At 31.7% G+C, this 17,217-nt stretch overlaps 1 protein-coding gene across 1 annotated transcript in view; it reads left to right on the forward strand.

Moving 5' to 3' along the window:
• The window catches only part of LOC147074947 (uncharacterized), a 36,318-nt gene that overhangs the window by 12,188 nt on the left and 6,913 nt on the right, over window positions 1–17,217 (forward strand). The window contains exons 2-3 of the mRNA XM_085943278.1: window positions 12,905–13,040; window positions 14,704–14,837. Coding sequence (XP_085799404.1) covers window positions 12,905–13,040; window positions 14,704–14,837 — 270 coding nt within the window. The remainder of the gene's footprint in view (window positions 1–12,904; window positions 13,041–14,703; window positions 14,838–17,217) is intronic.

Consider the following 17,217-nt stretch of genomic DNA (forward strand, 5'->3'; position numbering starts at 1 on the left):
AACCTATTAGGTCCATACCCTGACATAAAATAAGTATTTATCATTAAATCAAAAACCTAAAATGTCGACTTACCAACTTTTGGCAGCAATCCCATAATATATGTATATGTTATCTAATTGTTTTGAATTCACATGCGCACACAAAGAATTATTGCAAATTCTAGTTTTAATCGGTTTGTGATTGTCATTTGAAAACAAAACTATTCAAATGCATTAAACAAGCCGCTCTCAATGCGTGAGGTTACCTCTAATTCAGGGCCCATACATATTATCAGAATACCCAACCAATTACAATGGAGCTAATACAATGATCCCCTACGTAGCGCGTGCCGCCCTCCTTTGAACTGGTGTGAACTTTTAAACTCTGCATTACATATTCATTTCATATAAGAGGTGGGATTACAGTTATATCATTTTAATTTCAGTTAATTTATACGCCGTGTGATTGTCTTTGTAATAAATGAGATAATTATATTTTGAATCGTGATAATAGCCTCGGGGAAGCAGAGCTTGTGAGATTATATAGGGTAATTCAATAATAAAACATCATTTATTTAACATACACGAGGAAAACATAGATAAGAATAATATATTATATAATATTAAAGTATATAATAGTAGTTTATTAATAATACTCTCAATGTTGTGTGACTCTAAGATTATATGGTTTTGTTATCATTATATAGGTTATTTAATATTATTCAACATATTGTAGGTACATACTTAATACTCAAAATCAATAATGAAAAATAATTAGGGACGCAGTTTCTTTTATGATTCGTCTACCTGAGACGATAGTGTACTCTGAAAGTCATGATGCCAGCTCCGAAAGTGGTCGTGGCTCTCATTCGACTTGGTATTTCAAGGGCACCGCGTGTACGCTTCGGTTTCGTATGGATAATTTATGAGAGATACATTTTCTTTGGTAATTTGTCTACCTGAAACGATAGTATACACGGGAAGTTATGGTGATAGCTCCAGTGTCAGCTCAGGTCCACATATTATAGTTCTTGTTTGAGTTTTTTCAGGTTTTTATCCTTCCTCCATGATATGTGTTGTATGTTGCCAAGCAGTTTATAGATAGATCGCGTTGAATATGTAAATGAGTATTATCAATATACTACGAATATATAGGAATCTTCACGCTATTAAATTAAATATAACATATTATATTATTATTCATCGATATTCGCTAAATATGCTTAGAACATGCAGAAAGTTGTATAGGAGAATAGTGTGAGTTCAGCAAGGCACCAAAGTCAAGATTTAGCGCTGACCACATGTGTAGCATACGACAGATCTTATAATAATATACATAGATACACACCAAGTATTATACCACAATCTTTATACAATACGAGTGAATTCAAATATAAAAAAATCAAAACTATTATCGTATATAGTACGTAAGTGTGCAATTAAATTGAGCTTTGCGTGCAATTTTAACACGTCCGTTACTGTAATGTCACCTTAGGTTACCCAGCCCATTAAACTGCAAATATTTGAGTTAATATGCACTTCGTCATCATCATATTTCAGCTATTCCTATTCCTACATCATCAATGTTATTCTTTTCAAAAATCGAAAGCATTATCCAGTAAATACGTTTAATTGATAAATTTCCGTCAGATTTCATTTACCTGTCAAAAATGCAAATTGCAAACAGAGCGTCGAAATCCATTACGAATAAAAGAGATAGATCTAAAATTAAATGCAACACAACGAACACCTACTCAATTGTGAGAAAGAAATATTTAAGCCAAGAGTAAAATCAAGATGGTACTATGATGTATAACATACTTACATACACTTAAATAACTAAATACTGGTAAATAATGATGATGAAATCTAATTAGACTTTGTATTGCCAAATTGGGCATTTTTCTTTTACTTACTGTAATATTGACAATCTTGTATGTACGGTAACCCAAGTTGACAACACCGGTACAGACAGAATTTTTTATCATCGTAAAGGCAAGGTTACATTATATTTGTGTGATAATCGAGGAAACTTTGTATTAAGTGTCATATGTTTATGTGTGGGATTGGTGTAAATGCTACTTTTTGAATAAAATTTATTACCAAAAATTACCTGTGATAAAGATCGCATAATACCTAATATTATGAAATGTGTTAATTTACCTGATACGTAGTAATACAAACCACCTCTAATTTTCTAATGCGCCCCAGTCAGTTGGCCGACGATTTAAAATCTTTCGCACCCCAGCCGAATAATTACTTTAGTTATTCAGGTAATCTGATATAAGTCCCTCGGGATTTAAACAATAAAGCGGGGACTTTCAGCTTAAGGCGATAAAAAGAATTAAGTTCACGAGAGAGGTAGAAATTGCTTTCATCACTATGGCTACGCTGGCTGAAGGGAGAATGAACCTTGAACGTGTTCTGTGTATGTAGGTACTCAGGACAGGGGTCCGTACTCAGAAATCTGCTAATTGATTAAAATGTGGCGTTAGCACAAACCAATTGCGTACATCATCCAGAATAAACTCATTTTATATGAGATATGAGTGACACAATATTTAAAATCTGTATTATATAGTGTTAAATATTATAATACTTCACAGGCATTCTAGGTAGAAGGGTCTTACACAAATATACTAAATTATAGAAAAGGTTTCGAATGTAAAGAGGGTACAGAAGTGACAGATTGTACCTATAGGAAAAGCATATTTGTATAGGTAGACCGGTGTCTAATTTTTGACTGCATAGTATGAATTAACTATATTCTTTTTCATCCTATAGTAATAATCCAATCAACCTTTTTGACTTCCAGCATTTAAAGAATACAAAATAATTGATAACATTAAAGTATGTATATTATTATAATGTATATAGCAATTATAGATCCCAAGCAATTTCTCAAAAATCAAAGTCAATTGCAAATTACAATAGAAAGTTTTACCAAATATATTCTACTAAAATTAAATGTGCGTGTTGATAAAAAAATATAAGAAAATGTGCTTTTACCACACATTTCTTATGAAACAAAATATTACTTCATTCAAAATTTCAGAACATGGACAAATTAATATATATTATATGGTTTTAATATATTTTGATTGTTCTTATAAGACACTGCACCATAATAACATAATATTCTTACACATAATTTACATAGATTACATAAGTTATTAGATTGAACAGTTCGTCGTCGCTATTCGAATAGGTATATGTAAAAATGAGTATGTCAAAAAGTTATGCCCTATTACTACGTGGGCGAAGTCACGCGAAGCGTTGAGCGGCACGCGCAACTCAAACGTATAACCGTGTGTGAAAATGTTCGTAAACAGTCTTTTTTTGTTTGTACGTTTATACGGTTATACGTTTGAGTTGAGCGCGCCGCTCATCGCTTCGCCCACGTCACTCACGTAAAACGTAGTGTAAGTCAAAATTTTCTCATGCTTTCCTTTCTCAGTCATGCAATTGATTACTTTAAAGAGTTTTCTTAATATTCATGTTTTCTTTTTATATACTCACTCGATCGTTGTGTGGTTGATTTCACCATTCTTGGTGCGGTGAAACTCAATATTTAACTCGAAACATTGTTTCTCTTAGCGGAATGTAGTTTTTCTGACATAAATGAATTCTTCTGACAGTATTTAAGAGTCGCGTGTCGTCTAGAGTTTTTATCGGCAATATCACTCTATGACGTGTAAAAAGGTTGATGTAGGAATCAAACACCGAGTTGTCGCAGTTTTGAAGACGATATTGGCGTCATCTCGGTAGGGAATACGTGCGATAACTTTAAGTAAACAGTTGCACAAATCATTCGCACAATACAAACTAAAAGTATATGTATGTCACCGAAGTCTCGAACCCCTGGCCCAGCGTGTAGGTGTATACAGCCGCCAAAATCCGTAAGTCTAACTCCAGGGTTTGGCAAAAGGTCCAACCGTTTCGTGTGATTTATTCTTTAAGCGTTTTTATTGCAGCGCCTCGCTTCGACTAATGTCCCACTGTACACTGCTTTATTATTTGCGAACAAACAAAGGTAACTTCGGAACAATGCATTAAAACAATTTCCACAATGCTAAAAGGTCTTCATTACTCATTTTAATGTACTAAACAGTTAATAAGGTGGTTAAGGATGGTAAAGTTTATGGTTTAGAAGTTTAGTTTGTTTTATATGGTACATATTTGCAGTAGTAAAATGCTACATTAAGATTACTGTTTTCTTACAGCGTTGCTTAACCCTTCCTTGCCCCGTGGTTTCACTGTAAAACCACCTTTTATTATTTTTGTGCTGCTCTTACTATCTAGTTTTGAGTAGCCAAAACTTTGCATTATGTAAAACATAATAATTATAACCACCTACCTATATAACAGATTTGTACCTATATTGTGATTACACTTCAGTCAAATATTTACATTTTTTCTGTCACATCAAAACATGTAAACATTTTTTCAAATATATATACATATCTAGAATATTATTTAGTGTTGTTTATATGTTATATTTGACATATAAACAACATTGTTTTGCTTGCTGTTTTGAATGAGTATTTTTTTTTAATTGCGAAGTAGGTACCTAATAATTATGTTTTTTATATTCATAATTGTATTATAACACAAAGTAATTTTATTCATAACAAGCGCTTGTTATAGTGAAACTATATGTTCTTTTATTTAAAATATTTAAGCTCTAAAGTTGGAAATGATTAAGATAAATTAACATAAAATCTGTACCAGATTTTTACACAGCATTTATTATTCTTCTTTTTCTTTTTCATTTTTATGACGGGATTATGACCTGGATAATTTTCCCATCTGATAGCCTTCTTCATAGCTTAGCTCTACCCTCTCGGTATTTAGTATCATATACAACAGGGATGGCGAACCTTTTTAGGAACGCGTGCCAAAATTTCCCAAATAATATTTTTCGACTGTCTGACGTGCCAAGCAGTTTTTCATGACGAAAAAAAAGTTGTTTTTTTAACAGTTTTCTAAAAAAATTGTTTTTAAGAATTCCATTAAAACGTTTAAAAATTACAATTGAGTTCTTGATATTCAATCTTTCACCGTATTTCTAGCCGAAGGCATATTTTTATTCTTTGAATATTTTTTTCTTGTTTTCAAAATTCTCAAAGAGATCGTGGAAGCATTTGAACCACTCTTCTTTCATATTATATTCTCCATCACTGAACTGTTTTCCATTTTTAGAGATTATGTTTGAGTCAAAATAACAAGCAGTTATTATATGTGGATGACTGCCGATAATTAATTTCATAAAGTTTGTTGATCAAATATTGTTATTTTTAATTGCTCGACCCAAAGGACCGACCTATGCAATTGTATATTCACATTAAACGTAATGATTATCTTGAAAAGGATTTGCCTGCTATTTTTTATACAATGCGATTTTTGTCATTTATGCATGAATTCCGTCGTTTCCGTTTGCGCATCGATTGGTAAACATTATATGAAAAACCGAAGAAAATACGCATGGCTATGTCGTCAATATTTTTTATTATTATATATAATTAAGTAGGTACTTAAGTAAGTATATTATATATTATTTTATGTGTGAAACTTTTTCATAAAAAAAACCTTTTTAAATATGTATAATATATAAAATAGTAATTTCTTTTCTTTTCAAAATGAAACATTCGCGTGCCTCCAGTGGCACGCGTGCCATAGATTTGCCATCCCTGATATACAGTATATTTCAGTGAAAACCCCCTGACACACGTGATTTCATCCGTCCACCTGGAGTGAGCTCTTTCTCGTCTTTTTCAAAGTTTTAATAGGACTGAATAAATACCACGAGTTTTTCTAGATTGTCATCCTTGTGTCAAACTATATTACTAAAAAATGGCAAAGCTAACCTTAGGTAAGTCTGCGTTGAATCTGGAGTTTGCTGATTATATCAGGACTTCGAACCGGAACTGAAGCGAAAACCGAAAACTGGAAAAAACCGTTATTTTTGTCGGAACGAAAACTATAACAAATGTTCAAAGACGTGCGTTAACATTAGATTCCAAATGCGCCGCTAGTCGACATTAGTCATTGAACGAAAAACCGATTCGACAAGCATAATACATAATTTGTATACGAAATAAATATGCTGTTGTATTCCATTTGACATATGTGTGTCAAATTCAAGCCGCAAAGAAATCTTTCACGATTATGTGACTCTCAACATAATTCTCATAATTTATAATACATTATTTTTAAAAATTATGGTTACCGGCGTATGGTGCAACACAGCCATTGGTTTTGGAGCATGGCGCCGGGCTATACAAGTACCATAAAATGTTCTGTGGCTGTTGAATACTGATCGGTGCTGATGTTGGCTCTCGTCATAACCATTATTAATTGGTTCATCAACCATCTGCCCTTTAAATCCACTAATATTCCGTAATGAGATCAAAATTCAGCTCCTATTATCGGGGCTTTTTACTGACGCAATGACACACCGGTGAATGTCAACTGGAAAACTCGTCGTAGTCACGTACACGGTCGGCTAAGGTAGCCATCTTCTCGATGGGTTCCCAGTCGCTGGTTGTCAGGACCGCTTGTACGTTTACCTGGAGCTTTTGCAGCCATAAACTCCGTATAAATAAACCGACTTTCCTGGTCCTTGTCTGCAATAGTCTGCATCTTGGTGATTTTTGGTCACCCAATTCCATCTGCCTGATCTTTCGTAATTGAGAAATAGTCGATCAACCTCTTTTTGAACTCTGTGTATGGGACAACCGCAAGAGGATCCGCAGCAATGTGTCACTAACCACATCGTATGTCCGCTCGCTGCATTGTGCCAGCACTGCATACAATTTCTTGATCGCATCCGTGACCCGCGCGATCTTAAATTGCGCCTCAATGCAAAAATGTAATTGGGCCAAAAAAGTGCAATTTTTAATGATATCACGCTCACTTCTGGCATAGTAGGATTGGCCATTTTATTTTTCTTTTACTAACCGTAGTCGTTCGGTAATCTTAATATTTGGTATACCTACTATGTTCAGTCTGTATGTCGTTTCTTATTACTTTACTCACGTCAGAGTCACGTTATAATGCTCAATGTCCATATATTTGATTGTATGTAATAGTAATAACAGTATTAATTCGTGTTGTGTTCGTTGCGATCGGTCTTATAATGGTTGTTTATTTTGGTTGCTATGGTTTCTACCTACTCTTATATTATTTTCTGCCTGTCACCGGTGTTGCCATCTCTGCTGCCACATATTTTTTTTTCAATTAATGGATTAATAGTGTATTTTTTAATAAATAAACTCCTTAAATATAAATTGCAGAGTAGCGTCTGTACTCAAAATATTTTCGTCTTGATAGCACAGATCTTTTTCATTAAATTTAATAGATAATAAATACAATATAAAGTAATGAATACATAACATTAAAGTATTTTTAGAAAAAAATAGACATCCCTTATATGTTAATACTAGTTTTTTGAATATTTGTAACCGGTATTTTGGTATCGCTAGAATACCGGTTATAAAATACCGTTATTGCAATCCCTACATTAAATCTATACTGATAATAACACATAAAGAAATAAACATCACACGAGACGATAACGTATTTGCAATGGGTCTACATTTATCACACTTTTCATGATACTGGAATCTCGTTGTCTTGAAGAAAAGACAGGCCACGATTACATTATTTCAGGACATCATGTAGCACGTGACTGAACCAGGTCGAAAACGATATTCTGCAGCTTAGATTTAAAAATAGACTGTACGATCAGCTCTCTTCTATCTGACATCAAGTCATATCCACAGCCAGTATCTGCCACAAATATTTTGTTTAAACAACTCAGTATACTGTTTTACAGTCTTAATAAAGTGTTATGACTCCCTATTGCTAAGTAACACTGTCAGAATTCAAGCGTTAAACATATTGCACTTAATTCAGACAGACTACAGTTGAGAATCTTTGATATTCCATATTTTTTTTTTCCTTTTTTTTTCGACCATGTTCGATCTTAATAAGATCATATGGGCCTCCAAAGCGTGAAGGTTTGTATTAACAGATTTTGTTTTTACGAGAAATGGATATCAGCCACTTGCTCAACCTATTAGGTCCATAATCTGACTAATACATGTATTGTATTTAGTTATTAAAATAATAATTAGTTTCTTAAATATCGATAAGTAACTATTACGAAAAAGTCAGTATGTCCACTTCCAAACTCGTAAAACTGTAAATCTCACAATTGATTCAAATTCACGTATAGTTTTTTTTTTTTTTAAAATATGTATTGTATTTTAAAATTAATGAATAACCCATGACAACTGCTAAATAAAGGTACGGCTGTTGCAAATTCCAGAAACCAACTAAAAATGCCGTCCGCAGACTCTTTTTGGTTAGGCCACCCATATGCACCACACACATTGCGTACCTATATGAACACCCCTGTCTGCAAAGTCTTCAATTACCTACCTACCTTCAGTGTCTTGTAAAGAATATTGAGTGTTAAAATAACTAATAATATTCGAAATAAAGTTATTAAAACTAATTACTTATTGCTTTTGCAAAAAAGTACTTTGATTCTATCAAATTCAACAAGGTGTGTACTCTTGTCAAATTAACGTGTTGAAAGTTCTAAGTGTTTTTTATTATAAATTGAAATTACTCTTAAAATAATATTCGAATGATTTTATTGAGAGAAATAATATAGAAAACTAAACATGGTAAGTGACTACATAGGTTATAAGCACATAGACTTTTTAGCTTCTGCGCGGCTTAATTCTATTGATACGCGTAAATTGCCTATCCGAGTGTGGTTTCTTAGAAAAATATTATTACGCACGAAAGAAGTTAAAAAGGGGAAAGTGAAAATTATTATTAATAAGCCCCGTATGTGTAATATTTACAAAGAGTTTTCGCTTATAATATTATTTATTGAAGACTCATAAGTAGTACAAATTCTGTCTAGACTTTGTCGCTTTGGGAATACATTTTATGTACATTTTGAAAGTATTCGTTTTTAAAATTCAATTTCTTTCGGCTTAAGATTTAAATGACGCACTTAAGTCCTTAATGGTTTTTTTGCGTATCGGTTGGAAAACTAAGTGTCTTTCTTTATAAGGAGTCGTTAAGATAATATGTAAATTCATATAATTTTCATAAACTTATATAATATTCTGACTGTATTATTAAAACACTCATTTCCAGAATAAAAAAATGTATTTTAAAATTAACCTTTTATATCGGTGGAATAGTGAACACTATCGACTATACAAAGGAAAAAAGGCGTAACCCTCAGTTTAAAAAAAATAGGTTTTATTACATAATAACGTTGTACACGACTAAATACACGCAAATACCGATTTATTACCTGAATTTAGCTAACAATTAAAAAAAAGAAGGAAATGAAGTGGGAAAAATGACAACCATCATTATCTTTGGTTATTTTTAATTAACTCAATAATTAATATCAGATAAGGAAACCAAATCAATAATTATCATGCGTTTCACGATAATGACTATTTTGTATTTTAACTTTGACCGAAAACCATAAAAAAACGTTTTTATGCCTCCTGTAAAATTTTATTTGTGTCGGTTACGCCCTTTTCCCTTTCCAAAGTCGATATAATATACACACATTAAAAATCCACATTTGCTAGACTCATCAGTAGGGAATCCAATCCCAGGATCCCGGACAATTTTCGATACCTATGAATCCCGGGATTAGTAAACATAATCCCGAAAATTTCGGGGCTAATTTTTTTTTATCAATGACAATCAATTGGTGTGTATAAAATCATGTTAGAGACGTGTATGTACCTGCACATGCTACAGGGGGAATCGCCGGATGCTTATTTTAGAAGACCATTTTTACTGCAATACGCAATCATAACAGCATCAGAAAAATAATAAATTCGTTTACCAGTTAGACGCCACTGACGTGCTGGCACGGGAACGGAGTCTAACCGCTAAGCTACGGACATTTTTAGAGTTTTATAAATGTGTGTTTTAATTTTCTCATTGAATTTAGTACAAACACATCCATGAATAAATAGCAATTGTTAGAATCTCGGAATGTCTTTCAATTTTATTATACTTATGTATTGTATTTATTGTCAACACAAGATGTTATTTTTTATTTTAATTGAACTTTTTGTTTTATAATTTTAATTTTTATTTAAATAATTTGTATTTGTTATATTTTACTAAATAAATAAATAAAACTGTTTTACTTTCACATTATTATTTATATTACAATATTATTTATTCCATTAAACCTGTATTTCTAATATGAAACATACACAACATTAGCAATGAATGTCTTAAATAGTATAAATTATACTAGAAATTTTGGCCGATTTTATCAATGCTAATTTTGTAAGTATATAAAAATTTAATATTAACCGTCGAAAAAAATACCAATCCCGGGATCGTCAAATTGTAACTGTTTGTACTGATTCGATTTGTTTTTTTTTTAATCAATGCCATACATCGGTTAGGTTCCTCTAAGTTTCATTTCTATAAATATCCAGTCAGTGTATTTAGATACGTACATCAGTACCACACACGGCTGAAAGCTAAAGTGAGCCCGGGCGATCGACAACGGTTGAAGGTCGGCGAGCACTCTTCTACCCGTGCTTCAACTAGCTAAACCATTGTTTCTATGAATAGTTGCAATTGCGTTATCATTTTTTTAAATTTCCACTTAGACTTTCTGAACCTTTTGAGACGTAGGTATACTTTACTATATCAATATTATTTAATACACTGTGTAACTTTTAATAAATTTAATATTGTTTCAATAGTCTTTTAGCTGTTATGGAACAAAATATAGTGATCACTGGTACATACTTGATTGGTACATAGAATAAAGGGCTGAAATCGCTGACAGAATAATATGCAACCCTCCGTATTAATTTACGAATTAGTATTTCTAATTCCGATCACGAATCTGAGACCTCAAGATTTATGAGAATTTTCAAAATAAAGTTCAGTGTTTTAAATAATATCATTACCCAATTTGCATGTTCTGATTATTTTGAACTTTTCATAAGCTATTTTATTACGATTCGATAGATGAAAGTTTATTATCTTAGTATGTATATTATTTTCCAAACCTGCATTCCCAATTGAGCTTTTTATAAAGCGAATCCACTATCGTCCATAATTTACTGCTACAACGAAATGGAATTACGTGTACGATTTAAAAAAAAAAGAAATACTTTCAATTTAATATGTGTATTTTTTTCATAATATATGAAATAGTATAATGTAATTTTCTGTAATAAATTGTAATTGATTTAGTGATGCTTCATCCAATTGAAGTTCGGTGTTGTTTAGGCATAACCTGGTAACTGGTAATTTCAAGTTAAGAGTAAAAACTGGGTCACACTCATTATAGTATTATCTTCCATTTTAGTATATTCCATAATAGTATGATGATATGTATACAAACACAGCGGTAAGTTTGGTCAAAACATGATCAAAGACCTTATCATAGTTTGATCACTGATAAGTGACATTATTTTCTTCATTAGTGGAATAATTGGCAATCTAATTATTGCCATATTCTTTGTCAGTTATTTATTTTCAAATGTTTTCTCAATATTAGATTAAAAAAAATGAACCGAGATTTATGTGGGAAATTCAAAGCTTATAATTGCTCTTCTGTAAATTCAACATTTTGCAGTTAGCAGGTTATGCCCAAACAAAACCGAATTAAAGATACAGCATTTCTTAATAGGTGCCTACATATGATGCTTATAATATTATATAGGTTGGCTGAGAATTTAACCCAATTTCATTAATCGATAATTTTGAACACACTGTGAAACCCAACAATATCGTTTTTAAAAAAGACTAACTGTAAAATGGTACGGTAAAAGTTGCCACATTTTCAATCGACATATGCTCTGGACTTAGATGTTTCTTTATTAAAAAAAAACCCCCACATTTTCAACATCTACTTGGATTTCAAGATTAACAAAGTAGGCGGAGTTTCAGCATTGAAAACTCTAATAAAACTTTTAATTAATGGTGTCAACGGTCAACTCTTGTGAAAATAATACTTCTTCCACATAATTTAATTACGATCGGTACAGTGTTATTAAAATATAATATGAAAGAAGTATTAGATAAAATATTATTTTATGCTCATTTTTAATTATTATAAAATACTTTTTCATTTAAAAATAAAAAAAAAACAGTGTTTCATTAGCTAATTAATACGGATTGCTTATGAGCGAGAGTCGTTTTAGTAAAATGGTCACCGGAACCCAGTTATCGAGTTCTATTATCTCCCACATATCTCACCGACCTTGAAGATATAACCGGGTTCAACCTGATATTTATATATCGTCACTGTTCTGGCAGAAGACACTAATTCGAAAAAATTACATATTGAGTTAGTTAATTATACCAAAATGTTCCTTATTTCAAAATTTACCGTCTGAAAACCTTCTTAATAAATAAACAGTCTTTATTTTAAAGTCATCCTTTTTACGATTGCTTAATAAACTCACATGATAGACATTTCAAACATTTTAACAACTTCAAAGTCAAATTACTCAAAACTACTATTCTCCAGTTAGTGTGTTCTGCCATAAAAGAGGCGATATTTCCTTTCAGAAGACTTATTTTGTATTCACAGTGATATAATATTCGTTTCGTTGTGCATATTTCTTTAACTAAGCGATTTTAATTCAATACGTACTATTTTTTTCATCTAATGACCTGCATTGTCGAATACTAAAACGTAGTTCAACATCAAAAAAATAATACGGAATTTAAAGCTTTGATTGGATTTTAAGACCATAATATAATAAGTATAATATCGATAAGTAATATATAATTTTCTTCCGCTAATGCACTTCTAACCCGAGAATAACCGTGTATGTAACACAATGCCATAACCAGCTAAGTAACAATATATTATTTTTTTCTGTTTGTTTAGCTCTCGGCGTCCAACGACCAGCAAGTGACATTGAAGGACGTCGACCGCCACTTGGCAGGAGTGTACCAATGCGAGGTCTCTGGAGATGCCCCATTATTTCACACCGAAATAATGTCAACGAGACTAATAGTAGTTGGTATGTCACAGAAAATGTTAAGATTTATCTTAGGTTGTTTTAATAATACTGCACTTTATTAATTGTATCATCTGATAAGTCACATTTATTATAATAGATCAAAATCTAACAAAAATTAAATTATATATTATTCTAAATAAAATTTCATACTATATCACTATGTTATGGTATATGATTTCTAAAATATGGCAAATTTTGAAAATGATATAAATTTAAAATTTTCTAATATGCCCAGTTTTATTTTTCATAGATGGCGTACGACCTATTAGGAATGAGCAATTATTCTAATTTTAAAATTAAATACAATGGAAAAATGAAACGGTACAAGCCTGTTTACTAGAAGCCAGGAGGGATCATCGGCAATTTTCATAGCCGATTTCGGCAAAATTCAAGAATGATAACCTAACCCAACCTAATCTAACAAATAATCCAATATATCGCCTTTTTTCAAAATTTGTTTGCCACTGGCTTCTACTAAACGGACAAAAACCAAAGAGACTAACGTTAAAACTACCCTTGACGCACAAAAATGTAATTACCACTAGTATTGAATCACCCTTACGGTGGCCGCGCAGCTTAGGCGTTGGACTATCACGCCGTGGGTCCCAGGTTCGAATCCTGGGTCTGGCAAGTACACATATTGTTTTTCAATTTGTATGGACCTAATAGGTTGAGCAAGTGGCTGACATCCATTTCTCGTAAAAAACAAAATCTGTTAATACAAGCCTCTACTCTGTGGAGGCCCATATGATCCTATTAGGATCGGACATGGTCGGAAGAATTGAATTATTAGCAATCGGTTTTGTAATTAAACGCCTCAATTATCATTAAACCTTTATAGGATTATCAATGGCGAGTTTTCAAGAAGCAAATGGGGTTGCTTAATCAGAAATTACTAAAATCCTAAATCAATCTAGGAATAAAAAAACCCTTAAAACCTCACTATCCATTTAAGTATCTTAACGCCCTACAACCGCTTATCACCTTGGCAAAATAATTTTTCCGGGGGGCCTCTAAACCTGTCAATTTCTTGGGTTTACAACTACGTAGCTAGCTATTGGGAATTACTACAGTTTCTCGATTCACGTCACTTGCAACAAATGATTATTTTTATTTCTATTATGGGTGTTCTGGCATTTCTTGGAAATACGTTGTATTAATAAAATAATACGCAATGATATGTAGTACTAGTTCCAATTATTTTATTACCAGTCAGGACTGGTTTCGTCCACTTTAAAAGCACATTTTATTAAATAAAAAAATAATTCGAAAAAATTTAGGAGCTTTTTTAGCTTTTCATTCACAAGCTTTCTACTGTGTAATCAGCTTTTTGCGCCAATTTTCTATGTCCAAAATTAACGTTATGACCGTTTTTTTTTTATTTATTTTCAGTTTTATGTGTGATTTATTTTAAACATTATTTTTTGTGAATGTGATTGTATTATACAATTGAAAATTCATCAGCAACCATCGGCTCAAGATTTACAATCCCTTGTCTGGCTGCGTCCTAATCCTTTGCATACTCTTGCGATTAGGTAGCTGCGCTTATATATGCGTTAGAATTAATTTGGCTTATATAACTATTTTTTGACTTACCTCTCTTTATATTCGACACACAAATTTGTAACCGAGATTTGGTTTCTAATTCAACTATGTATTCCAGATATCCCGGATAGAGGGCCACTCCTGACGGTAGACCGCTCAAGTTATTCGGCTGGAGACAGCGTAAGGGCAAACTGCTCCTCTCAAATGAGCTATCCATCAGCCAACATTACGTGGTACTTAAACGGAGAGAAGGTATACTACACACATTATTAATGACCAACTACCGTGATATAAATAATAATAAAATATACTTATCTATTTATTTTATATATATTATATATTTCTTTAATAGATAAAATTGATTATGATTACATCGAGAATTAACATATACATACACAATAATAACAATAGAAAGAGCAAAACAAAATAATAATGAGAATAATGATAATCATCAGAGGGGGTCAATCCACTGCTGGATAAAGCTCGTATATCCAACGGGGCTTTGGGCGTCCCTGTGGTTGTTTAGTGCCCCTTGAGTACCACTGTATGACGGAATTTATTCAGCAGCTGTCCACTCGCCAAGACACATATAGTATCCAGATCATTGTCAGTTCATCATCTGCTTAGCGATTTCTATCACAACGCATACTCTTTTCTGTTTCCTTATCCATTGGTTTATTTTGTAAATGTTATGTCCAACATGCACCTTTCTATGCCACGTTCCGTTACTCATCATTTTTGGATTTCTCTTACATGAAGAGCGTTGGTAACAAATATTAGTTTTTACGCTTTACGCTTGGAACACAATGGCAGATCACTTTTGAAAATATTATTCAGGCGCCCAAATATTTATATATACTAATATTATGTCAGTGTGGTCATGTAACCAATCTCTTCATACACACTTACTCAACGATAATTATTAGCAATTCTGTGAAATTCTTGCAAGTATACCTACATAAAATATTATTTAAAGAAAAAGCTATAATATATTACCTCCAGTTCCCTGAATATCTCAAAATAGTAACTGCATTGCCTTTTTAGATAACTATGCTTATTCGGTATATCAGATACTCAGTTGATCGGCACTCATTTGTTTTAAAAATCAAGCGACTACAGATTTACATTAAATTCTTATATTGGAGTGGGTTCGGAATCATCCCAACAAACTCTCTTCAACTGTTTATGTTTTTCGTCAAAGTAACCACTATTGAAACTACAAAATGTTTATTGTTGGAAAATAAAAAAAACATATTATATTTGAGAATTAGGTAAGTATGTAGATTTTTTCAAAGAAATATCATGTGTAATTTTTGACTCCCGTTATTGCAATGTCGCATTATGTTACCTAGCCTATTAAACTGAAAATATTTCAGTTAATATACACTTCGTCATCTTCATATGTCGGCTATTCTTAGAGACATCAATATTGTATCTAATTAAAATGTTATTATTTTCAAAATCGACAGCATTTTCCAGTAAATACATATGATCGATATATATATCCAATGCACTTTGCAAACATATCGTCTCATTACATTATATACAATAGAGATAGATCTAATAGTATATGCGACAAAGAGAGGCATACTCAATTGTGAGAAAGAGATATAAAATTAAGGCATGAAATCATGATAGTACTATAACTTTTAGATTGTAAGAATGTATAGAAGTGTTGATGCCTTTTTTATCATTTATTTATAAATAAAACCCTTATTTGACTTATTTATGTTGCCAAAATAGGTTTTTCCTTTTTAATTAATGTAATATTATCAATCTACAATCAAACGATAACCCAAGTTGACATCACCAGAAAGAACGGAATTTATTGGCATTGTAAAGGGAAGGTTAAACATAAAATTAATAATAATAATCCGAAACGTGTTTTTTTATCAGGAAAATACGGACATTTTTTCGTTCTTTATAAAATAGCTGTGTAAATATGTATAGGTACCTACTATAAGGAATTATTAAGAAAAGATATAAGATCAAGATATATTATGTAATAATTCAACGTACGCTCATGATGGATGAGTAGCCTTGAACTAAATAAAATCACTTACGTTGTCCTTAATTAGATATTTTCGCCAGACGTCAAATCATTTTAACATTCCACAAACTTTCATATAAATTGTTTTATGTAATAATTATAATTTATTTTAAACTAGACAATATTATTAATATTATGTTAAAGGAAGCTAACATTGTACTAAAATGATAACATCTACATGGTAAAAAATATAATGAAACATCGGTAAAAAGGTTCACGTTGAGAAAACATTAAATTAAGTCTGCCTTTAACCTCGTACCATGAGTGAAACTAGAATATTTCAGCACTTATGAGAGAGATAAAGTCGTGATAATGTGAAAAATATGTACTTAAAATTACAATACATCTTGTGTAATGAATAAAGAATTCGCATGTTTGAAGCACCACGGGTCGTTGGCTTGACGCAATTTCATTTTATCATAATATTATTATAAAATAAGGTTATGTTATTTTTTTAAATGTTATGTAATAAATATTATCATACAAACGTAGACTACTTTTAAGGATAATTAATATATACATATATTACAGTTTATTATCACAGATGACGTTTTAAATTGTATACCACCTAATCTATGTATC

Source organism: Rhyacophila brunnea, unplaced genomic scaffold (assembly GCF_057557595.1).
Source record: "Rhyacophila brunnea isolate RB1 unplaced genomic scaffold, BYU_Rbru_1.0 scaffold_15, whole genome shotgun sequence".
In the NCBI taxonomy this organism is placed as follows: domain Eukaryota; kingdom Metazoa; phylum Arthropoda; class Insecta; order Trichoptera; family Rhyacophilidae; genus Rhyacophila; species Rhyacophila brunnea.